This window comes from Malurus melanocephalus, unplaced genomic scaffold (assembly GCF_030028575.1).
Source record: "Malurus melanocephalus ecotype Western Australia unplaced genomic scaffold, MMel_1.1 scaffold_138, whole genome shotgun sequence".
In the NCBI taxonomy this organism is placed as follows: Eukaryota; Metazoa; Chordata; class Aves; order Passeriformes; family Maluridae; genus Malurus; species Malurus melanocephalus.
Window position 1 is genome coordinate 1,054,485 of NW_026623370.1, and position 25,980 is coordinate 1,080,464.

General features: G+C 39.3%; 1 protein-coding gene across 2 annotated transcripts in view; it reads left to right on the forward strand.

Moving 5' to 3' along the window:
- Nucleotides 1–3,001: 3,001 nt before the first annotated feature.
- RPRD1A (regulation of nuclear pre-mRNA domain containing 1A) overlaps nt 3,002–25,980 on the forward strand; it is a 43,376-nt gene continuing 20,397 nt past the window's right edge. The window contains exons 1-7 of one of the 2 annotated variants that reach the window (XM_057371027.1): nt 3,002–3,318; nt 12,520–12,649; nt 13,425–13,531; nt 13,614–13,708; nt 14,603–14,729; nt 14,828–15,003; nt 17,867–17,970. In XM_057371027.1, the coding sequence (XP_057227010.1) occupies nt 3,168–3,318; nt 12,520–12,649; nt 13,425–13,531; nt 13,614–13,708; nt 14,603–14,729; nt 14,828–15,003; nt 17,867–17,923 (843 nt within the window). In that variant the 5' untranslated portion in view covers nt 3,002–3,167 and the 3' untranslated portion in view covers nt 17,924–17,970. Of the gene's footprint in view, nt 3,319–12,519; nt 12,650–13,424; nt 13,532–13,613; nt 13,709–14,602; nt 14,730–14,827; nt 15,004–17,866; nt 17,971–25,980 lie in introns of those variants that run through there. The other variant, XM_057371026.1, reaches the window with a different exon arrangement.

A 25,980-nucleotide genomic window follows, 5' to 3' on the forward strand; every position in this document is an offset into this window, starting at 1 on the left:
GACTGGAGCATCTCTCTTATGAAGAAAGGCTGAGGGAACTTGGCCCGTTCAGCCTTGAGAAGAGAGGAGACCTCATCAATGTCTGTGAGTTATCTGAAGGGAGGGTGCCAAGAGCGCGGATCCAGGTTCTTCTCRGTGATGCTGAGCAACAGGACAAGAGGGAACTGACACAAACTGACCCACAGGTGACTCCACCTGGATATGAGAAAGATCTTATTTACTGTGCCGTGACCAAGCACTGGAACAGGTCGTCCAGAAAGATTGTGGAGTCTCCCTCACTGGAGATACTCAAGAACTGCCGGGACACAATCTTGTGCCATGTGCTCAGGGATGACCCTGCTTAAGCTGGGAGGTGGGACCAGATGACCCACTATGGTCCCTTCAGTCTGACCCATTCTGTCATTCTGTAAAATACTCGACAAATATTTTTGTTTATAACTAGTGTTCTGCTCTTTGGTGAGGACAAACTGGGTAAATAAAAGGTTATAGGAATAATCCATTTTAACGGTGGATAGTTTGAAGTTTGTCAGGATGTCCCAAAAGAAAGGTATACGCATATTTTTCTAATTAATACACAGGCATTTTAAYAGAAAAATTTAAATTACTGAGAACWGCAGTCATAATTATTMRCTACAGAAATAGGATTCAGGATAGACCTGTAGGATTTAAGGCACATAGTTCTCTGAAAATGTCAGTCAGTTGGTAATGTTTAAAGTAAGAAACAACATCAGGTGTTTTTCAGAAGGGCAGCAGGGAAGGCTAGAAATCAAGATTAGAAATGCTACTTAGTTAAGTAGCACACAGCACTTTCCCTGTTCAGAGAAGTCTTGAAAAATGACCCAAGATGATACAATAGAAAATCTAAGAAAGAATGCAAAGGTGAGTAGAGAATAATGTTTATTCACTGCTTCCAAAATAGCAGAAGTAGTAAGAATTTAATAAAGCTTTAAGGAATATGTTGGAAACAACTAAGAGGAAGCACTTTTACAAATAATCTCATCAGTGAATTGTGGAATTCTGTCACATGACACTGTCAATGCCAGACACTAAAAAGGAGACAGCTTTTAGAGATGAGGTCAGATGCTTTTGTGGAGTATTTGTCTACCTGAAAACGTGAAATACCATACACACAGTGTCACTGTAAATGCCTGGAGAGGAAAAATCCCGAGTACCAGCCYTGGAGAGCAGCTCTGTGGAGAAGGACCTGGGAGTCTTGGTGGGTGACAAGTTGGCCATGAGCCAGCAGTGCCCTTGTGCCCAGGAGGACCAGTGGTGTCCTGGGATGCACTGGGAAGAGTGTGGCCAGCAGRTGGAGGGAGGTGATCTTTCCCCTCTACTCAGCCCTAATGAGGCCACATCTGGAGAGCGGTGTCCAGTTTTTGGGCTACTCAGCACAAGAAAGATGGTCCAATGGAGGCCATAAATCTCATYTGGGGTCTGAAGAGACTCTTGTGGGAGGAGAGACTCCTGGAGCTGGAGCTGGACCTGTTTAAGCCGGGCAAGAGAATACTGAGAGGGTATCTCCTCAGTCCATAAAAATATCTCAAAAGCAAGTGCCAAGGAGATAATGTGAGTCTTTTCGGTGGTACCCACTGAAAGGACAAGGAGCAATGGCCATAAACCAAAACACAAGAAGTTCCACCTTGCTAGGAAAATTAACCCACAAACACTAGAGGTTTATATACAAAAAGGAGACAGAAGAGTCTYGTAACTTTATTCAGCRTTTATAAAGGGGAAAGGCCTTTGGGCATTTCCATGGGGTCTCTCAAATTGATAGAGGACACAGCCTCTTTTTTATCCAAATTTTGYGGCTGCATTTCCCTGTCTCTTTCCCCATTGGCTGAGGTACTTGAGAGGTACAGAGTCCCCAAATGGCCTAATACAGACCCCTATCTAATGTGCACTGCCCCACTTCTTATTGTRTCTCTGTTCTTTCTCTCTAAGTSCAGGGATTTAGCACTGCCTTGAGTGAGTAACAGTCAATTGGTGGAATTCCTATGGAATTTATGGTTCGTCCCATTGCTCCTTTCAYGYATTAGTTTCTGGCCWTATCTACAAGCAGACCCCATTGCTTGTTCGTGAAGACATCTCCCTTTCATTCCTTTCAACCTCAACTGGAGGACGAACTGCTTTCCAKTGAGGGTGTCAGAGAGCTGGAACWGGCTGTCCAGGGAGATTATGGAGTCTCCYTCTCTGGAGACATTCCAAACCTGGACACATGCCTGTGTTCTATGCTCTGGGTGACCCTGCCCTGGCTGGGGCGCTGGACTGGGCGATCTCCAGAGGTSCCTGCCAMGCATAATGATTCTGTGATTCTTTCTCCTGCTGGTTGAAAGAAACCCTTAGGCCTGGGTTGCCTTGGCGGGGGAGGGAGTGTCTTATTTGAGTTTTTATGTTCTTTCCCAGGGCACAACGTCGATGGACCCCCGGCTGACGGATGCCATCCCCGAGGAATCCCATCCCTTGAGGATCCCATCCCTTGAAGATCTCATCCCTTGAGGATCCCATCTCTTGAGGATCGCATCCCTTGGGGATCCCAACTGTTGAAGATCCCATCCCTTGAGGATCGCATTCCGTGGGGATCCCATTCCCGGCCCGATCCCATCCCTTGGGGATCCCATTACCGGGCCGATCCCGTTCCCGGCCCGATCCCATTCCAGGCCCGATCCCATTACCGGGCCGATCCCGTTCCCGGCCCGACCCCATTCCCGGCCCGGTCCCATTCCCGGCCCGATCCCATTACCGGGCCGATCCCGTTCCCGGCCCGGTCCCATTCCCGGCCCGGTCCCATTCCCGGCCCGATCCCATCCCTTGTGGATCCCATTCCCGGCCCGATCCCATCCCTTGTGGATCCCATTCCCGGCCCGAACCCATCCCTTGTGGATCCCATTCCCGGCCCGATCCCATTCCCGGCCCGGTCCCATTCCCGGGCGGTCCCGCCCCCGGCTCGCGCTCGGCCGGAAGTGAGGGCAGGCGGGGAAGGGGGCGGGGCGCGCGCTCCCCACGGGCCTCGGCCGCCGCCATTTTGTTGGCGCCGGGCGCTGCCGGCGAAGCGGGAAGGGCCGGGGAGCGCTCGTCGGCTCCTCCCTCGTCGGGGCCGAGAGGCGGGGACTGAACGCGGCCCGGCCGGGACGGGACGGGGCGGCGGGACTCAACGCGGCGCAGCCATGTCGGCGTTCTCGGAGGCGGCGCTGGAGCGGAAGCTGTCGGAGCTGAGCAACTCGCAGCAGAGCGTGCAGACCCTGAGCCTGTGGCTCATCCATCACCGCAAGCACTCGGCGCTCATCGTCAACGTGTGGGAGCGGGAGCTGCGCAAAGGTGAGGCCGGGGCCGGGCAGGGCCCGCCTCGGGGCGGTGGGTCTGGGAAGGAGATGGAGGCGGGCGCCCCCGCTGCGGAGTGCGGCTGCCCGGGGGAGGAGGATGGCGGCGGGGGCTGCTCGGCCTGCGGAGCCGGGCAAGCAGGCGGGGAGGAGGGAGGATGGGCCTCAGCGCTGAGGGGGAGCCGAACTGTTGGGGCCAGCGTTAAACCCCAGGTCTCCGTTTCTCGATGACGGGGCATGCAGGTGCTTCTCCTCCCTCTTTTTTCTTCCACTCTCCTCGCTCCTCTTTTCCCTCCCATTCTCCCTTCTGCTCTTAATGAGATGCTTCTGAGGAGGCTGCCCCTTGTGTCTTATTTCCCCTTTTTTTGTGAAGGAGAAAGGAAAGTGGGAAACAAGAATCCGGTGAGCCAGAGGTTTAGGGCTTTTTCTTAGTATTAATTAAAGCTCTTTCAAGACGGAGCCTTTTCAGGTATTATTTTTCATAATCTGTAGTGATGATTAGTTGTTATACGGTTTGAATTTCTTGTTCACTCAAGTTTTCTTGCCAGAAACTATTCTTAAAGGGCAGATGAGGATGGGAATACACTGGGGGAAGGGCAATTTAATGTGTCCAAAGGGGTTTTTACTTCCTGTTTTTGCCAGATGGTTAATACCATTGTTAGCATAATAAAATCGTGAGTTTCTTTAGCTGCTGTGTTCGGTGTGCAGACTTAAATGCTAATGTGGCATTCCGTTTAACAGGRAGGAACTTGCAGGTATAGGCAGCGATTAGGGGAGTGAAAGGGAGAAATGGCATGTGAAGGTTTATTTCACCTGACTGAAAAATAACTTGTTCTTAAGTTGGTTCATTTAAGAAAAAGAACTCACTTGGTAGAACTCTTCTTTGCTCTAWGAAATGATACTGTTTTCCAGTAGCTTCCTTTGGAGCATCACTAATGTGTGGATCTTTAATGGGAATAATAGAAGAGTCAATCTTTCAGATAGAGAGGAAAAACAGCACTAAGCCATTACAGGACTTAGAAAAAAGGAAGGAACTACTGAGTTTCGTGTAATATGGCTACAGTGTTTTTGTTTAATATATTCCTTTTATGTGAAACGTTAACTTTTGTACTTTCAGGCATGAGTTGAATTCTCTTTTGTATTGACTGAAGAAAGACTGACTTGGTGGCATATTTCATCGTAGTAAATAAACACATTTTCACTRTATGCTAGTTGCAAGCTTGCTTTCCTGTATGAGTCGCAAATTAATGGATCTCCCATCAATGTCTGAAACATTTCACATTTCTGGGCCTTCTAATCAAACATGAATGTTTGTGGATTTGAATTATACCAGAAAGGTGTCTTAAACTAATTGAAATAGAGACAGAATTTTGGTTGCTCATCTTAATTAAAATGCACAATACTAGTTCATAGTAATCTGTGATATTAATGGTTAGTCCTTAACTTTAATTTTCCTGTTGTGCTGGTGGACTAACTGGAGAAATGAAATCTTTGAAACCTGCCCTTCATGTCTGAAAGTGGCATTGAGAAAAAAGGATAATGATCTTCTTTTGAACTTTTGGTAAGAATAGCTGCCTTAATTGGGTTTGTTTTCCTTGTTGAAATTGTCATCCAGCTTTTGCTGCTTCAGAGTAAGATTTTTCTGTGACCTCTCTTTGGATGCCAGCCTTCAAGGATCTCTGGAAAGCATGTGATACTCTACCTGTGGTAGGAGTAGCTTAGTTTTTTCAAAGTCTTGACCCTTTTCTTCTGGGCTCTTAGGCCAGTGTTTCATATTTGAAAATAGGAAGCTTCATTTGAAGCTCGTATTGTTAATATGTATTTTAATTTTCCATCTCTGATAATACCCAAGCTTWGTGAATGTTAGCTTGCATTCCAGCTATTTGCTTCACAGAATCGTAAGATGGTCGCTAATCCCCAAAGGTGGATGTAGTGATCTAAGCAGACAGCATGGGAAAGATAGAGGAAGACTGGTGTTCTGTAATGAAGCAAGTGCATAAAACACCACAAAAGAGGATATTAGGAATGAGGCTGTAATTATAGTAAGTTTAAGGTTCCTGACTTGCCTGCCATTCAAGCCAGAGAAAAATGATTTCTCTCCAACCTGAAAGAAAAATTTCCTCTCTTTGGAGAATATGGATGCAAAAATTACTGGCATCAGCAGCTGCTATTGTTAGTCAGTAGAGTCCTGGATCTGAAAATTGACCCTTACTTTTCTAGATTGGATTTCCTTTCATTGTATCCTCTCTTTTATTGTCACCCCCATCTCCAGAACTTGCTTCCAATCTACTGCCTTTCAGGAACATTGCATAACCAGTTGGGTTGGACACAATACAATGTAGTATTACATTTTTATTGGATGCTTTTAGTTTTGGTAAAAGATCGCTTGTGTCAGATGGGCTTGCATGAACCTTTCTGAACATATCTCTAGTTATTCATAAAGGCAAGTGCTAAGGTCAGAGCTCTTTTTCCTAAATGTTTGGTTCTTATTCTTTTAAAATAGTCTTTTTCTTTGTACCACATTGGAGTAGCAGTGAAGAGACAGMTTTTCAAATGTGCAAATAATTTATGCAACATAAAATCTTAGTGCATTTCTGTTTACTTGAATTAATTGGTAGTGATCAGGTCCCATGTTCTGGTGTCTCTATGACTCATCAGTTCAATACACCKTCATGTACAGCTTTTCTTAAATTTGTTGATCCTACTTGAGCTAGATTTCAGATGTATGAAATGTAACACTTGAAGTTAAATAGTTAATTACTTGATAGTCATAAGCTTATTCAGTGTTTAAGTAGTTAAGTAGTACTAATTAATTAACTTGTGATTACATCAGTCATTTYAGAAAGGCAACTGGTGGGCCCATTTAAACTGTGTAATTTTCTGTATCCATAAAGGGAGTGACTTACAGGGTTTTTTTCTAAACTGAGTAGTGGCATAAGTACAAATTTGTTGTGTAAGCCTGCAGTCACTGAGTGGCTGTTGGGAAGCCCCTTAGGAACACCTTTGAATAGGCTCTTCTGGAATGGAGTCTGTTGAGAATTTTTTTTTGTTATTTGCAAACAAGGTATGTTCTCTTGCATGCATCTCTTACTCCCTGGTTTCAGGATGCTCTGGAGGTTTGTTAGTTGTTYTGTTTTGAAATGAAAATTTTCAGTTCTAAAATTCAAAGCATCTGACTTCAAGGGTGAACAGTAACTGCTTRTTCAGAAGGCTTGATGTGCAGTTTGCTGTACTTGGTTAAAATGTGTTCTTTTTCAGAGGAAAAAAAAACCCAAAGTGCTAAAAGTTTGTAATATGGGACTTGTTGTTTTGAGTTCCAGTTAGTTGTCCGTAAAAACCTTTTCCTGTCATCTCATTTTTAGTTAGCTTTTCCAGGTCCAGCTCTGTCACTTGTTAAGTATTTATTTCCTAGTGATATTTTAGTAACCACAGAAGYACAGAATATTCTGAATTGGAAGGGACTCGCAAGGATCATCGTGTCCAAGTGTCAGCTCTGCACAGGACATTGTCGTGATGTATCTTTAAACCTAATTTTAGATTCAAGTATCTGTTTCCTCAGASCTGGACGTAGCATCTCATTGATAAGTCAGTAACAGAAACTGATGTTGATCATCCCCCATCCCCCTTAATCACTTGACCTCTAGTATTGGCTGTCATCTGTCACTCCACCCGTGTCACACTGATCATTGTCTTCCTTGCACATCTTATCTAGGTCAGTAGAGCTATTGTGTATTGCCTTTAAGACAGCCACAGTTATGTAGGTACATCTGTGCTGCTACAGGGGGATTGTATTTGTAATGCTTGACTTTGCGAGCTCACCTGCTCTTACAGTTTATTATGCTTTTTTTGTTTGGTGGTGTTGGTCATTCAGTGATATAAGAAGCTACTTTTTTTTTTTTGCTTATTTATGGTTTGTCTACAGCTTCTGCTACTGGGATGTATACTCATGTTTGGGTCCTCATYCAGTGTAGCTGTTGGCATTGATGCAGTATGTTTTTCTGAAGCTACTGCTGTTGGGGCAGCTGCTGAAATTTGGAGGATAGAGGATTTTAGTATGTAAATTGAGAAGGTCTAGCTACACTGAAAGTGGATTTGAAAGGTGTACTACATCTGAATTACTCTAATRCTTAGATGCTTTGGAGCACAGCTACATCCAGAAGTGGTTGCAATATATTGCCTTGCAGATGAGAAGGGGATTAACAGGAAGCAAGTTCCCAGTTTAAAGAAATTATTTTTTGTACCATGTAATGTAGTTATTCTCGGTTCCACCAGGAGAATGAATCTTTCTCTTCTTGCTGGTTGTAAGATTATTTTACTTAATGGTGGTATAGTGTCACTGGCTAATGTGAGAGAATAAATGGGAGTTGTTGAGTCAAGTTAGGGAAACTTATTGCTAAATACATGGTTTACAAAATTACGTACAGTTACTTAACAACAGAGTAGCACTATAAGACTGTAATTTAAAATAGWTACATTTGGGTTGCGGATTGTCCAAACCAGCATGTCACTTGTACCTGCCTCTCTTTCAGTGATCTGATTCTGAATACCTAAGTGTAGGGTCTTTTTCCTGTCCTGAAACTTTTGTTACTGTCGATTCATATCCATCTTGTCATTTAATCAGCCAGGTGAGGCAGTGAAAGGAATTGGTTTGTTTAATATGTTCAGGTAATCCAAGATGTACTAAGTGCAGTGGGAAGCTTCTGCAGAGTAATTATGTTGGAATGGTTTCCTTGGTCTGTGACCAGCTTTCTGACATTTCCGTGGTAATTTGATGCTGATGGCCTTTTTCCCAGCAGTGGCTGTGTGCTGCTGTTCCCTTTGTTACTAGTCTCCAAACTGAGAGTCAAATACTTGGATCATCAAACCTTGAACACATTCAGTGGGCAATCACATTCCCCTCAAAAGAAAACACAGCAGTTATCAAACCTTGGCTAAATTCACCAGATGACTGCAAAGTTGAACACTTAATTTAACCTTTTCGTAGAAGAAGGCTAATGAATTTTAAGGTTAGGTGCTTGTAGTGCAGCATGCCTTTTATGGGTTATATTATCCTTAAATTGTCCATTCTGGTGGCAGCCTCTGAAATGGCTTTTTTCAGTCATATTACCAAAGATACTCTTCTTAATCAGCTTGCATAAAAACACAGGTTAGCTTTCTGCAGTGTGAAGGATTAGTGATCGTGCACTCAAGTTTCAGTGCTGCTTCACTGAAGTATGTCTGGTCTTGTAATAAAAAGTTGAAAGCTTGTCAGGTATTTACAGAGATGTCATAAACTCCTCTTGCAAAGATGTGAAGCATGCTGTAAGACAGAAAGTGACCTAGAGATTTTGGGAGAAGTSCTCACATTCCCATACTCTCCTGCATATATATGTAGATGAAAGTAATTCAAAAGTAATTGAGCCAAGTCTTTAATTGAATCCATGCTAGAGAACTTTRGTATGCTGGTGAAATATTTAGTGCTGATAAATGTTGTTGTGGGATTTTGACATAGTGATGCTCATTGTCTCAAACCCTTTTGTTAGGTAATATTTTCTTTCGAGGTCAGTTGACAAAGCAGAGCTGGCCTATAGAAGGTTAAAGCCTGATGTAACATTTTCGGAGGCTTGGTCAGTCTGTACACTTGTAGTGAGATATAACTGTGTAAACTATGCTTGTGTGCTTTTCTGTAGTTTCTTCCAGTATATCCAAGAAAGCAAATATCTCTTTGCTTTAGGGAAGAGGTGTAAAGCAGCATGAAACTAATGGGCATGTTTCTAGAAATCTTCATGGGAGCTCAATTTCAAATGCAGGAGGTAAACCTGGAAAAGACAAATACCGGTGATTATGCTGGCTTTGATTGCCAAGGCTGACCTTGGTTGAAAATGACCAGCTTATTGCCTTTCAGGGTAAAATACTGGTTTCTTGCACTRAAGTGGTGGCTTATCAGTGTTAAGAGTTCTGTAAGTATTGTGGACTAAAGCATATAATGTCAAGACTTCTGTATTGAACTGTTAGAGAACCACGCATACCGGGGCAGGGCTAATAAGAATGCATTCCTGAGAAGGATGGATTGCCAAAAACTGACTTGATAATGTAGTCTCCACTGCAGATATCTCAGTATGCTAATTGTTGATGAAATAGYATTATTATCTGAAGAATATTCATTGGCATTTGAACATGTCAGATGCATTTTTGGGACAGACATAGTTTCATTTGCAAGGTGCCAATCCCATGTGGATWCTTTAGGAGTAATCTGCTTAATATGGCTCTTATACCAACAGCACTGTTGACATGTTGAAATACTTCAGAATCCATTGCTACAGGGAGCTGCTTTGGTGGTTGCATGATGAATAYAACTGCAGTAAGCAGAGGAGTTAACTGAACACTTGCACAGAGCTTCTGAAAAGATGACTCGATCCAACATGGATGATTTCTTGGCAGTTTAGTGTTTGCAGACTGTKCTGTTGATGTACCTGAGATGCTGTGGCTTGGCTACTTCTAGCACTGTACGTTCTGGCAGTGTATTCTTTTCAGATCCTTCTTCAACCTAAGTTATTGCAGGTTTTTTCCCTTTATTTTCTTCTGACAGTAAGAATGATTTTGCCAGTAGCCTTGCCACATGTTGAGGACCTTCAAAATTGTTTGATCCATTTTGATTTTCTGTGGCTTATCAGTGCCTAGGGCTGGAAAGTTAGTAATACTGCTACTGAAGAGAGATACTTTAGACATAGATCTGTTCTGGAAAAGGAACTATTTGGTCTTGAATTTAATTTTGTATTTCAGATATCACTAGTTAATTTATAGTCAGGCTATCAACAGAATGTTTTCAGCTCAGGTATCAGCCTCAGTTGCCAGAGGTTGCATTGCACTTCAGTCTCATGTGTAAGGCAGAGTGCTAGTAGACCAGTATGTAGGTCTTGAAGATTTATGAAGGGAAAGGGAGAGATTCTCCAGACTAGACATAWTTTTTACCTTTGGTATTTTGGTCAGCACATTCTTGCAGCAAGAGAAATTAAATTTTACTTCACAATTTTCCTTGTGAATTTAAGGGTAGAATGTTAGTTGAGTTTTCAGCCAAAGCTACAGATAGCTTAATAGTGTGTTTAGGACTTTTTTTCATTCTGCACAGCTTAGTTTATGTTGAATTGTAGTAGGAAGCTGAAAAGGTAATACTAGGGAAAAAGGCCTGAAAGTGACTTTCTGGGGTTTAGGATGCTTTTAACAAACATGGTATATAAATCTTTTACTGTAGTGACTAAAGTCTAGGTTTTGTGAGAGCATCACCTGACTTCATGGCACTGTGTATACATCTCCCATCTTTGCCAGCCCAACTGATTTGACTGTTTATTGGAAAGAAGAAAGTTGAGATCTCTCAGAAATAAGTTGCATCACTGAGGATTGAAACGGGAGGGTTTTTCCCCCTGTGAAATGGATGGACAAGAGCCTATCCTGCATGCAGTTCCAGAGGATATAGGATTCATTATACTTTGAGTCCTAATTCTGCACTTATTTAAGAAATGGAAGAGGCRGCAGGGCCATTTTTGGTAAACTCTAGTTACTTTTTGATATGCCTGTGAGRCAATATGTGTTTTCTGAGATTCTCTCTTTGAATAATTCAAAACTTGCTAGGTGTCAGAACTCTGATTTACCTGAAACCTAGGTAGGAGATGTGTTGTTTTTATCATCAGTCAGGTTTTAATATAGAAATTGAGCAGCACAGGTTTATAAAACCTACATTTTAGATTAGCCAGATTTTGGCCCAAATAGATTAATTTCCTGGGTGACTTCCCTGTTTGGAGCAGCCTCATAATAGAMTCCCCCTTGTGTCCAGCATTTCCAAGCTAATTTTTTTTTGCTACTCTTTAGTTTGCCTTGATTGTAAGAGAAGCGCATTTTTACATTTAACAGAGGGGTTTTTCCCCAATCAGTCCGGAAGTCCCAACTTGTTAGAGATGTCTGTTCAAGAGGATAGGAAGAATTCAGTACTTAAAGGAGAAATCCTCAAGAAGAGACTTTGTGTAGTGCAAAATTTATTCTAAAAAACRTTCCCCTAGAGTGAAAGCAAATTAACATAGATTTTTCTCTTTATATGTGAGGGTGGTGGTTCTGYGTTTTTGAGAGGATGGAGTAGAAGATAACAAAATCAAATCATACTTGCTYGCACAAATTAAAAGAAATCTAGATTTTCTTTACCACAGTGCTGCTTTCCTTGAGAGAGCAGAAAAAACGTGTTTTTCAAAAGAAGTCTCTTTTTAAAATCAGAGTGTACATACTGAGACTATGTTGTAGTAATGATAATCTGGTGTTAACCAAAGGTAGAAGTGTTACAAAAAGAGTTTCAGCTCCAAGAAACTTGTAGACTAATGAAGATTAGATAAAGTGTGATTGTAAATGAAAGTAGTCAGGAGCATTTAGAAAACATGGAATAGATTTTGAAAAGTAKCTCTTAAATTGRAAGCTGGTAATCTGTTGCATATTAAGAGAGATGGGATAAGATGCTTAAGGTGCTTGGAGAAGAGATACACCACAGGAGCTTGAAAGCAGTTTTTGAAAAAGTTTTTGTGATGTTGCAGCTGCTGCACATAAATGTTTTAACAATTTGGAGATGAGGAAGGGAGTATCACAGTGATACAGGAGGACTGACTAGGGATTGACTCTTCCGTTTGCTTCAATGTGAGAATGAGAAGTAGTTACGTAAGACTGAGTGAAATTCAGACTGAAAATGAGGAGGTTCTTCATGTGAATTATTCTGGATTTGTGAAGTGCCCTATGTGAAGACTTCATGAGTGTAAGAAATTTATGAGGCTTAAAGGAAAGTGGAAGTACTTGGAAGAAATCCTCCAGATTCCAAACAGGAATCATATAAGGACATGCGAAAATAGTTTGAGAATGAAGAACACTTTGGATACCTGGGGTTTTTTTCTGTTTGTTTTTTGAGATAGCGCTAAAGGGAAGTAGTGTCATACTAGGAAGGAAGAAGGAGTTGAACAAAGAGAGCAGAAGGGAGAGAAAACCCTATRAATGACCAAAGTCTTTTCACAGGAAAATACTAAAAATGTGAAATGGTGTAAGGAGTAATGAAAATGGGAAAAACACACTTGATTTCAGGGTGGGGGAGGTGTGGGGTGGTGGGTGTTTGTAGTCAGTATAAACCTGGATACATAGATATTAGTTGAAGGAAGTGAAATTTCTAATGATTCTTTCTTTTTCTTTTTATTAGCAAAACCAAATAGAAAGCTGACATTCCTGTACTTGGCCAATGATGTCATACAGAACAGCAAAAGGAAAGGACCAGAATTTACAAAAGACTTTGCTCCAGTAATAGTGGAGGCTTTTAAGCATGTTTCAAGGTACAGTAAACTTGACTGTGCGGTGTCCTTCATCATACTGTACTTGAGGGACTTTTAGAGAAGTCCTCAGTTCATCTTTCTGGCCCACCTAGTCTTTATGTGCTATTTCTGTACTGAAAGCCTCGTTAGTCTAATTTATTCAGTGTTCTTTAGATCTTGGATAGTCTTAGTTCTGTTGGATGAAGTTTGATRGTAAATTCACCAGCATTCAGTCCCATTTTGCCTTGGAAAGCTGTTAGYTATTCCTGAAACTAAGACTTGCTTRCTGTTTGTGTTTATGTGCTRCARCAGTTTTACATTTTCATKATTGATGTTGCATGATTTCTTTTTCCCCAGCAGCCATTAGTTGCATTGCATGAGGAAGCTGGAGTCTTGATACAGGATTATTTTCACAATGATATACAGCTGTTGAAGCAACACAAACCTATGTGTAGTATTTGCATAATAGGGTTACAGACCTACAGATTTATGGGTTGAGAAGAAAATAGAGTTGGGTGTTGGCCTCTTTTTTTTTTTTCAATCTGCTTGCTAGGTTACCTTGAACTGGTCTTTGCTTTCTTTCCTTTGAAATGAGAATTCGTTATTTWCTGAGATTATTTGCCTTCTGATGCTTGGATATTTTAAAGAACTGTGAAAAGGTTTTTATATTTATGTATGTATATGTAAAAGCAAACTCTTTACCAATACTTCTCAAAAAATGGTACAAAAATACAATATAAAACACAGTGCTGCTCTTCTGCCTAGTGCTGATATTTGCTTTTTTGCCTTGTAACAGTGAGTCTGATGAGAGTTGTAAGAAACACCTTGGCCGAGTGCTGTCTATCTGGGAAGAAAGGTCTGTTTATGAAAATGATGTATTAGAACAACTTAGGCAAGCTTTGTGTAAGTATTCTGTGAGTGTATGAAGGATCATTCTCTTGTTTAAAGTAGTATTTCCCTGACTGCTGTGTTTGTTTTCATTTAGATGGAGACAGAAAGGTGAGGAAGCGCACATATGAACAGATAAAAGTTGATGAAAATAACTGTTCACCTCGAAGTTCTCCCACTGATCCTCCTCAGGTAAAAGCATGTGTAAAAAATTCTATACATACGTATGGAATTTTTCGGTTACTCTTTGTTTTTGGATGGTCTCTTTCTTTTTAGTGAGGTACTGTCTCTGGGCAAAGGTGGCTACACCTGAAACTTTTCACAGTACTTCAGTGGGGTATGCTGTAACTTGAGGTATTTGATGCTAAACCCAAATGTGTGAACTGTGTGTCCAGCTTTGTTTGTGTCAGGATTTCAGCAGTGGTTTCCACAATGTATTGAGTTCTCATTCCATTTCCAGGGTAGTAATGAGTCACAGATGTATTAGAGTAAGAGTGAAACAGATTTATCAATAAAATATTTCTCAGTGTTTCAGTCATGATGGGAAAAATTCTTGTCTACCTTGCACTGTTAGGGCTTCTCTAATTCTTGTGTGTTTTCATTACAGTATTGCCCTATCTCAGAAGGATTTTTGTTATAGCAAAGAGTGATTGTCCTCAAGTAATCACAATTTAGTATGTTTCTCTGTAACAGATATCTGGGCTTCTGTGGCCATCAGCCCTGCTTTCAAAAGAAGTGCACTGATACAGTCTTTTACAATARTGGAGCAAAACAACAAGAAAAATAATTTAAAAAATGTATAATAAATTGGAAGGTATTCTAAAATAATCACTACTGTCAAGAAGAAAAGATTTATAGGTATTCCTATACCAAGAATTTAAATGAAAACGCTGTTGTAGAAAGGTGACCTTTAAAACTAAGAACACTGCAATGTTGTGCTGAGAATTGAAGGTTTTGTTTTGACTTTAAAGTCTGGTACTGTAAATGTTGTTCAAATCTATTCCATACAATTGTTGCGAAATACTTCTGTTTTGTTCCAGGATCTGTTTATTTAAACTAGTTCTCAATCTTGCATCCTTTTTTCAGACCACTGATCTCATTAGAGCATTACAAGAACTAGAAAATGCTGCCTCTGGGGATGCAGCAGTTCACCAGAGAATAGCTTCCTTGCCTATAGAGGTCCAGGATGTGTCCCTGTTAGACAGAATAACAGGTGAGGGTTGGGGGCCTGGTAACCAAAATGCTGTTCTAAGAATGTAATGATCCGTAATCAAATCATGCTTTACTTGTTTTTCTCTGCTTGCCTTTTAGATAAGGAATCTGGAGAGCAACTTTCCAAAATGGTAGATGATGCATGTATGTTGCTGGCGGATTACAATGGCAGGTTGGCAGCTGAAATAGATGACAGAAAACAGCTAACTCGAATGTTATCAGATTTTCTCCGATGTCAAAAAGAGTTCCTTGCAGAGAAAGAACATAAGCTGGAAGTGCGTAATGTTTTGTTTTAGTCCCTTCTTCACTAAAGCTTGTTCTTGCAAATGTTTTTTAGTTAGCCTAAACAACTTTTCTTCCCAAAGATAAATATTTAATTGCCACTGTTACATCTTTGCTTCCAGCRCATTAACACATTTTTTGAGTCTAGTGTTCTAAACTTTCTAAATCAGCTCTTTCTGTTTTTTTAGCTATTCAGTCTTTGTTATATATATAGACTTAGTTTTAGCAATGCAAGATAGAAAGTTTTATCCTTAGTGTTAGAAATGTAATTCTTCATAGTGTAATTTTCTTTTCATGCTCTTTTCATTCATTGTTGTCTTAGTTATGTATTTGCTAAAGGATAAAAATTCAATTCCTGGTTTCAGCACAACTTGTTAACCTGACTCAAGCATCCGTTAAAYCCAGCAAAATGTAGCTGTAGGTTCTACAGCCTCTAACACAGCTAATTATCAGCACTAGCACCAGCAGGACCAGACAGATCATAATGACAGAAGGATGCAGAGTGAGCAACTTATGAGAAAATGATCCCTTAAGTTATTATGTTCTTTCTGTTACYAGTCATCTGTTTTCCTTTCCTACCATGTACTACTGGAACACCTCCTGTTGAACATTCCACTTATTTAGAATATGTGCATAATCTCATGTCAATTGCTTCCCAGTGCTAATTTGGGTATTACAGTAAAGGAGCTGAAGCTGCATCATTTTGCAAGGGGAGATATCTGGACAATCATGTTGCCCTGTAACTGCAGCATATGCATATATGGTCCCAAAACTAATTACTCTTCTGGTTTCATCATATACGCCTGTCAAGAACATTTTCTTTCCTTAGTGCTTTAATTATTTTTATTATAACTTCATAGCTTGGGTTCAGATTTTGTGGTCCCTTTGTTCAGGAAAATGCTGTTCACAATGTATTTGAAGTCATCATTCAGATGAGTTGTATCATTCCTAGCCTACTCTTATTTCCTGACTTACTTCCTTTCCTCTATGCCTCACAGAAAAGCAATTGATGAAGGTTCTTCCTATCAACTTTACTGTGTTTATCCTGTGGGAAGAATATCAACCAACTTCATGTAAGATAGATGGTATGCACGGTAGTGCTGATTGCAATAGCAACTGACCCAGCTGCATAATGGAACCTGGAAGATTAAAGARCAGGAAGCCTTAAGCTTTTCATCACGTGCCCTACCTTCCTTCTGTGTGTGTAATGGGTTTGAAGGACAATTTCCCACAGTTACAGTGAAGGGCTGGTTGTCTAGAGACACTGACTTGTTTTTGTAGCTTATTATCAGCAGTTATACCCTGTTTAGTTATAGTAGACTATTGGGATAGAGAGTTGTTCAAAAGGCAGTGACTTAGTCCTTCAGACCAATTTACATTTCTATAAGACAAGAGAGCTCAATTTAAAAGAAATTAAAAATGGTAGCRGAGCTGTGAACACATTCCACCCTTGTTGGTCGTTTTCAACAAATATAAACCACTTTAATTTCCCATTATTACTAGATTAGAGAATTCATAATTCTGAGAGAAAGCAATTGCATACTACTGAGATGTTATGATCCTTCAGATGGTTTCTTGGCTGAATTATTTAAACTGCTAAAGAATTTAATCTTAATACAGCACAGTTCCATTTTTAGACTAGATTGAAGTCTTTCTTTAAAAAGTCTTCAGTGTCTGTAGGTGGTCTGTTTTAAGCAGGTGAAGTCCTAGGATGTTGAAGTGTGCTGTAAGAATGCTTTTAGGCTGATTAGTGTGGCATAAACATGAGTTCCTAATAAAGAACTAGAAGTCAAGATAGTGTCAACCCAGCTTACTAATAAAGGCCTGTCAGCCAAGAGATTTTAAAACACAAGAACCTTAAAATGAACTTTCTAAACTAGCGTTGAATAAAGTGACTTCATGCTCACTACCAATAGTGCTTTTTGGGTTAGGAACTGGAGGCTGATAAATGCTCTGAAGTTTTGAAATGTAAGATTAGTATGTCTTAGTGATATTGTCTGACTATTGTCTGGGCTTGCTGACTTAGCTCATATAGGGTTTTTTGGTGATAAGGGAATGGAGATGAAGCAAGGACTCTCTGTTTACAGACTTGGGAAATTCCTTGCCTCAAGTTGAACCTTGCTTATTMGCTTCTCATTTGAAATAGAACGGAGAGGGCCTGTCACTTTGTTCTTTGAGAATGTTTCCCTGAACTGTCTGTCCTAGGTTTTGCTGCTCAACTTTCATTTCTGATGAAATTAATATGTTCTAGACAAGCTTGTTTCTTGTGTTAGAGTTCTGGTTGTTGACACTTCCTGAGTATAACAGGGTCTCTCAGTTGTAACAGAAAGTATTTCATGAATTACTATCACCRATCCATGAGTATAATGCTGAGATCCTAGCTTACTGATTCCTTACCACACCAAACAGGTATGGTAAGGAGCAAGTGGATGTATTCTTAGTTGCATCTAGAAGTGTTACCTGCTGTTAACCTGGTTTAACAGTTAGAATTGGAATTCCCAAATTCTCATTAGCTTCCAACTTTAGATAGGAACTTTAGACCTAAATTTGYAGATATTTTATCTTCTAAAGATAATTTACAGGTAAGTAATTTTGAATAACCAATCTTTCCATGAGAATTTTTTTAAGAATAAGAGTTTCTGTGATAGTTATTTCTGAAACAGAAGTGCATGATTCCCATCAAAAGCAAGGTAATATATTCCCTAAATCTTGACAGAAAATTTTGATAACGCATAAATAATGTCATGTCTGCATCAAAAGCTAACTATACTGCTTAGTAGGTGACTTTCTTAAGTGTGTTTGGGGTAAGTAGTGTCATCTTTAACTCTTAAATTGTTTTCTTTAACGTCTGTCTAGCTTCTGTTGCAGGTGGTGGACATGGACCTATCTTCTAATGATGTCACCATCCCTTAGTATACACATGCTGCTAAAAATAAATTTAAGAATCAAAATCTTGTATTGTCTGTTGTTTTTGAAAACTTGAAGAGGAGGAATTCTGTAACTTCTCATACCAAATCTCTGCTCTTTTCATCTATATTCTCACAAACATTACTGAATTATGCCTGAGATGGATAAGTATTTATCCAGTGTCATTCCTTTCTCTTGAAGACTAAAATTTTCACATGGTTGTTCCTAAAACTCTCACATTCTTTCAGTGAAATAATTCCRAATTCCCAGTGCAGAAGTTTGGGGGTTGCTTGTGTTGAAGCCRCCATTTCCAAAAGGAGAAAACTGTGAAAATTAGGCTTTTTCAGCCTTTTGCTTTTTAACTTACACTGTTGGGTTTTCATGATCAGAAGTCAGAAGTAATAAATATAGGACTCATCSTTTACAAGCACAATAAAAAACTTGCACTTTATTAGGTAACAGAGAAGGTGTRCTTTGTAATTGCATTTAGATGCCTTTAGAATCCCCCTCAAATATACAATTATGCTAAAGAATATTTTCCCTTCTCATTTAGTAGTTTTACAGTAATATAAATATTTCAGGTTCAGTGTACTGTAGCTATGGCTTGGATTTCTAGCTAGGTATGATTCTGTATTAGAGAAAACAGAAATTTTTGTGCAAATATTTTTGTGGAACAGTTTTTTTTTCTGAAGCTTTTTAGGACTAATACCRTTCCTGTTTTCTGCTACTTTGTTTGACTTTTCCCCTCTCTGTTTTATCTCCCTCCTGTCTCCCTGCCCATCCCTTAGTTTTTGAACAGAAATATTGATTGGTCTCTTGGTCTCACTGAAGGCCGATAAAAAGAGATTTTTATGTTATACAGGAACAAGGAATTGGATGTACATAAACTGATACAGTGATGATTCGTGTCCTTTTGATGAAACTGTCCTGTTATTCTAGAATTAATATGGCCTTAAAAATGTCATGAACAAGAGAAATACTTGATTTGCTGTTCTCCTTTGTTGCTTTACTGGCTTCTCCCTCTCACAGACTCCTTGATTATAGAGTAAATAGTCTCTTTATAATRAATTTCTAATAAAGGATTTGATAGTTGGAAATTTTATATGAGTCATGAACAGGTGTGAGTAGGAAATCACAATATACCCTYTCATCTTCATTTTGACCTTATGGAAAAACGTAGTATTGCTACACTAAGTGTATACTGGATATACAGTTTCTTTCATATGTTTCTATCAACTTACCACTTTAAATTTGGGAATATCTTGTCACTAGATCCAAAATTTTATGAAGGAAGTGCTACTCTGGGAAACCTGCTGTGTTTCAGCATCTTGCATTTAATTAAAATATTTAATGTTGCTCTCTTGCATTTCTGATTTTCTACAGCTCTGTGAGCAGTATTCATATTCTTACACTCACTCACACATCTGGTTYTAATTGTGGTTTCTTAGCATGTTGAGAGAATATGTTCAATGCACTTTTATTTTATGACTGAGCTTTTATGGCTCAACATAGCTTGACTTGTCTTCCTAAAGGTTTTAATTTTGTCTTGGGATTTTACAGATAAACAGCAAGCAGTCAGTCAGCCTTGACTTTGGCTCTGGATTCGAAAGACCTTTTTTCCTGCTTAGTTCACTCTTAATGRTTTCAAATACAGACAAAAATGTTAAGCAAACAGTTTAGGCAGTGTTTTAACAGGGCTCTTTTTCTTGGGTTTTGTTTTGCAGTACTGTACTGGACTGGTACTGTTGTCTACTGTTGCCCTTCACCGTGGCCTTCATGTTATTACAGGGTGTAGTACTTTCTTTGCTGGCTTTTTTTTTTCTTTATACCCCTTGTTCATCCCTAGTATGCTTGTATGTCAGCCTTTTTTGTTCAGTGACGGGTAACTTAGTGTAATACATTCCGTTATGCTTTGTACTTTTCAAGTCCACTTCAGATAATTTGGGTTAATTTCTTCATAACCTTGCAAYTGAGCAGCTAAAATATTTTACTGAGCTTTGGTTGAAGATTGATTTGTATGATGAGCCTCAGATTGCCTTTTTGTGGTGTGTAGTTTGCAGCATTTTAGGTGATCTGCATCTCCATGGATGTGGCAGCAGCGCAGTAACTCAGTCKGGAGTTGGAGTCAAGCAGCTAATGATGCAGTGATTACAGAACTGGTAGCAGGGAGGTATCAGGAAGTGGTCAGTAAGGCTCATCCAAACTCACTGGGATTGTTTTGGGTATTTAGGATGTGATACATGGTTTGTAATAGAAATAGTGGTACAAACAGACCGTGTTATGTGATCTCTTGACATTTTGAACCGTTGTATACCTTTTTATTCAAGATTGCAGGTTCAAAAATTGAAGCTGATTTGGCAGTACTTCCTATTCAGGGAGTGTATGACTTCTACTGAAAGAGATGTTTTGAGTTGAGGCACATATTCTTGGGCTGAGGGGAACACGTTTTTTTTTTATTATAAAAGAGGGAGAGCCTTTGCTAAAATTACTTTCTTTCTCAGTTGCTAGTTGCCCAGTTTTAAGTAACTTGCAGTGTTTTTCAGAGAAATATATGTAGCTTATAACCATCAGGAAAGAAATGTAAGCTAATGATCTTTAAATGTCCATATTCTTTATGTTTTAGTGCTCCCCATCTTGTCCTGTATGAAATGAAAGGATCCAAGAACAGGCCACGCTGCTTAGGTATTTGTGTAGATGGGTTGAAATCCCTTGCTTATAGGTTGGCTTTGAATGGCCATTTGAGAGGCTTCGTATAGTGTAAATGCTTGGTTAGATTTGYACAGTCCAAGTCCTTTACTGAATAYTGGCATGGGGGTGGTTGTGTWTCTGTAAAAATCAAAACTAAATTTCTGTGAGCTCAGTATGGGTTATCTACCTGAATGACTGGGGAGAATTAGGTGATCACTGAAATAGTCATCTCTCCTTAAGGTTCATTTGCTTAGAATTGAGGTGAGGGGATGTTAGATGCAGATTGCACCTCTTACCTGCAGGGAAGTAGTCTTGGTAAGTGTTCTTAGAGGTTGCTGACTTGTCTTTTAGATGGAGTTGCTTTGTCTCCATGAGTACTTTCTTCACTGACAAGAGAGAAAGTTGTGGAGTTTTGTAGAAGTAATTTGCAAGACTAGAGTGGACAACAGAAGCCCTCATGTCAAACACAACAAAGTCAAATGATCAGTGCGTTTTGTTCCCCTGTGTTGTACCTGTTTTATGAGAATAATACTTATTTGACCCATTTTCATCACCAACTTACAATCTCTTTGTACTTGAGCAATAACTATACCTGTTTCATATAGTGACTTATTGACTGCAGCCTCAGATACCATAGTATAGAGTTACTCAGTTTGTACCTGAAAGAGTATTAGACTTCACAGCTCAATGTCATCATCCAGAGCAGCAGAAACACTTGAAGGCTTCCACCYTTAAATTGACTTATCGGATATTTGAATATAAATCCTGGCTTTTCTAACAGATTTAACAGGTTGTAGTTGTACTTTGCTCATCCTTGTAAAATAAAAATAACCTTTTCCTTCAATTTATCACATTTTAAAGCATTGTTTGTCATTGCAGATACTCTGGTTTTGAAACAAAGTAATAAAAATACACCTTTTATATATTTTTAAATCCATTTCACCCTTATGTTTTGGTGAAGGGTGGTTTTTTTAGCTTTCACTCTGCAACTTACCATTACTTTTTATTTGAAAGTGGGGTGGAAAAGGCACATATGTACAAGATACTGCCAGATACCAGGTGCTTTAATACTGTTGAGGTGCCTTTTGAATTCCTCATTATAAGAATACTGAGAGAAGATACTGGTCTTGCCTAGATAGGACTTACTGTTGTTGTGAGACTTTAAGCCAGAATACTGGCTACTGCCAGCCAAAAACTTCATCTTGTTAACCAAAATGAATGTATCTATTTGTGTAATCCTCAGAAGAACAAGTGTTGCAGGTATGTAAAACCTTGTGCAAACATCTGAGATGGTGGGAAATTTTGAAGTTAATAATTAGTGCTCTAACTTGAACTTAAGTTTTTTGAAGGACAGCTGTAGATTGGCAAGTGACTTTTCTGTAGTGCATTCTGCAGCAGGTATCTTTCTTGCTTTGATTAGGTATTTGCTGGAAGAAAAAGAAAACTTGTATGTAAGAAATTAATGTAGGAAATACTGAAACTGTAGTGCCTATTTATGTCAGGAGTAGCAGTGAGGATTTTCAAGTTCAAACTATCTTTTCTGCAAGCCTTTATTTCCAACAATAATACCGTTGTTTAAGATTTTTTTTTTTTTAATCTGATGTTATTGTTGCAAGATTTAGTAAATGTAAAGATTTTTTTTTTTTAATCTGTATTTTGAATACAAAGTCAGCAGAACTGTAAACCCTCCTGTATCCCTCCCACAATTAGAAACTTGCTTTTGGAATTATTTGTTGAAGCAGCTGTAAACTCTTAAGCAGGAACATAAGACCACTCTGAATGACAGGTAGTAACTAGGTGGACTAAACATTGTCTCTGTTTCTGGAAGTTACTAAGGAAAAATTTGTAATCTAGTTTTAAAAACCTCCAATGTTACGGATGTAACGGAAGAGGGAAGGGAGAGTTATTGGAAAGCTCTGCTCCGTAATTTTAGATGATGTGTATAAAAAAGCTGAATCAAAAGATACTGCTTTRGCTAGTCTCTTCTGGGAGTTTCATTTAACAGGAGAATAAGCCCACGCGTGTTTGAAGATAATTGCAGTTAACTCAAAAACTCCTTAGAGTTCTCTTTCAGTTTTCAAATTAAAGCCTGTGTTGTTAGGCTGATATTCAAAAGTTGTTTTACAACTTCTTTTAACTTTTATTTTATTTCTGCTACCACTAAAATCTAGAAACTTCATTAGGAATAAGGTTTTTTTTGTCTAACGAGCTTCTATATTATGTTAAGAAGAAGCACCATGCTCGAATTATACTTTACTATGTCTTACAGTAGTAGTTACATTTTTTTCTGGCATTTCTGATAATGGTTTGCATGGTGGTTGGAAGAGCTGATGGGAATTGCTTCTTGAAATCTCTTGACAGAAGAAAGAAGAGAAATAGCTAAAACATCAGCTTGCTTCTGCTCTCAGCCTTGCTGGATCCACACAAAACAGATGCTATTCTGTCTCAGACTTCTGATGTTTCCACTCCAAACCACTCCAGTGTTACATAGAAGAAGCAATTCATGTAAAATCTGCTGTAAAGTGTAGTGGCACTTACACTGTTATGTACAGAGCTGATACCTTTTTGGAGAATGTGAATTTACACAGCAAGGAAACAGCTTTTAGGTGGACAGCAAGTAACTGTGAGATGGCATTTAAAGAAAACGTGCATCCATTTTGCTGTGGGTCTTGAGCAGAGTGCTCGTATTTACCYGTGTTCTCACAGCTACACAGGAAAATAATTTATCATCTTTTATAGTGTTCTGGGGCAGCAAGTATTTTCAAAGCCTGTTAATGAAATAATTATGGCCTTTTGTTTTGTATTTATAACATCAGCATAAGGGAAAGTAAGAAATTTGTGCAGTTAGTTAGTATAGGTGTTATCTTTTTGRCAAAAGCCTGGTTGCATTTTTAAAAAAATATTATCAGTACAATATTCCTGTTTTGGAATCAACATTTTGTAGTGTGTAGGAGCAGTGCACTTTCCCTGATGGTTTTCTTCTTTTCTTTAAACCCAGAGCTTGAATTGAAATTTGTCTTCTACTAAGTCCATCAGTTATGGGTAAAATATCACTGGAAATAAGAACATTCAAGAATACATAGGAATCTTGCATGACAGATCAGAATAATTTTTAGTTTAATAATTTTGTCAAAATTGTGTTCATGAATCAAAATGAAGGAGTTCATAATTGTACTGCTTAAATCAGGAACCAAAGTTATTCTTTTTTCCTAGTTTRAATTCATTATGATATTCTGTAATGGTCCCACTAAACCATTGACAGGGTTTGTTGTGACAGTTGCAGTCAACTTCCATCTCTTCAGCTAAGGCAAATGAAGAGGGCAGAAATACTCTTCAGTTGGACTCAAAGTGAAACTGAATTTTACAAATCAAAAACACCAAACCACCACCRTTACACTAATGTCTTAGTCAACATAGTAAACCAGGGAAATTTACTTCAAAATATAATCAGCTAATCCTCACTCTTAAAAATCTTAGAGAGTAGTTGACCACTTCATGGTGCAGTAGGTCAAGAGTCCCAGCTGAGTTAAGATGAAAACTGCTRGGGAACATAGTTCTTAGATGGACTGTGCTGAAAAAAAMCAGTTCTTAATAATTTTATCTTTCRGTTAAATCTTGTTGATGAAAGACAGAATTTTGAGTAATGTTTCCTTTCAGCGAATAGCAGCTGTAGTTTAGTTAATACTGGCCTGTTTCTGAAAATTGTTCTCCAAGATTAATAATAGCCTTTTTTTTCTAGACAATCTGGTCTGGAAGACTCGCCTGAATAGTGAAACAATGTGGGTACTCTGAATCAGAGGGGGGGAATGGGAGGAGGAGAACTCCAGGATTTTCACATGATGGTACAGCTGCCTGGCTGAAGTGTTTATTCTTGCATTGGTTGGAAGCTGAGATTTATGATCATGTATATGTTTAGACATATGCCCACTTGTTTGTTGTTTTTTGTTGTTTTGGGGTTTTTTTTTTCCTTGCACCTCATTTCAAAATGTGTTGTGTTAGAAGCTGGATTATTTTCTTCATATCTGGACTTCCCTCATTGAGTGGGGAATGGTACATGGCTGCAGAGTGGGGAGAGCAACTTGGAAAGTGAGTTGAGGTTAGGACCATGTGGAAACACCAGCCCTCTTTTACTGTCCTTTGGAGCTGTATCAGTAGTTATTCTGGGGGTGTGATGTCAGAGCAGGTGGATGCTGTTTTAGCAACAGTGAGGAGGAAACAATGTATGCCACACTGTTGTGCTTACRGAGAATTTGTTTCTTAGCCAGGAAGAAACTGCAGTTGTCACAGGCATGCTCACCACTACGTGGTGTGTAAAGTGGTCCTTACACTTGCCTTAAAGCTTTATTCTAAACCAAAGGAATAGCCAGAGTACATTTACTTTTGCATTCAGAGWGAAGCAGTTGTGGTGTTTTTCAGTTCTGCCAAAAGTAAAGAATATTGTATTGGTCTAGTTTGGAATTGGTAAAGTTTTTCCACTGCCAAAGTTTGGAATGCTGTAGACTAAAATTGATGGAAATAAGGAGAAGCAGAATGCAGGGAAACAATTTAGGATTACATATAAATCCTGTAAATGAACTGTGTTGTCTTGGAATTTYATTTTATTTCTCTAGCATGCAGATCTATCTCTGAGATAGAAAGTGCATTAAGTTGACTTTATTAGAAAGGGCAAAACATTTTTATAATATTTCTCAGTTACTGCTGGCAGTGATTGGCAGAAGAGGAGAGTGAATTGCTGTTACATGAGGCTTGCAGGTATTGTCCAATTYCCTTGGAGACTTGACTGTTGCAGTTGTGCTGTCAGTCATATCAGTTCTTTCCTTGGCAGGGAAACAATCTTAATTATTTAGCTCTTGAAAGTTTGATAAAATTACTTCTGTGAATACCTAAAAGAGAAGAGCGGCCCAGAGGAACGCTTCAGTAGCTTTTTTCTTCCCTCAGTCTGTGAAGCATGGAACCTGCCATTACTTCCACTGCTCTTTGCCACAGCAAAGTTAGGTGATGTAGAAGACATCAAGGGATAAGACATCAAGGGTGAAATGGGGAGAGTTGGAGGGCACACACTGAAGGGGAGCTGCTGTGGGAAGGAGAATTGGACTAGCTGGGATGGAGTAAGGGTATTTGGCTGTTTTGTTTAGAGGAGTCAAATAGCATTATAATTCACTGAATGGTCTTGAACCATTGTGCTGTCCCATCTTGAATAAATAGTACTRCTGTGGGTATAAAATACTTGCCTGAATTAAAGCACTGAAACAGTGTTTCTCTGAAAGTAAGTAGTCAAAGAAGCCAGTGTTTGAGGTGTTCTCTCCAGTACCACTAGCTGTTTTATTTTCTTGCCTGATTCAGTGTTAAATTCTTTGAGGTTTTGGTTTTGTTTG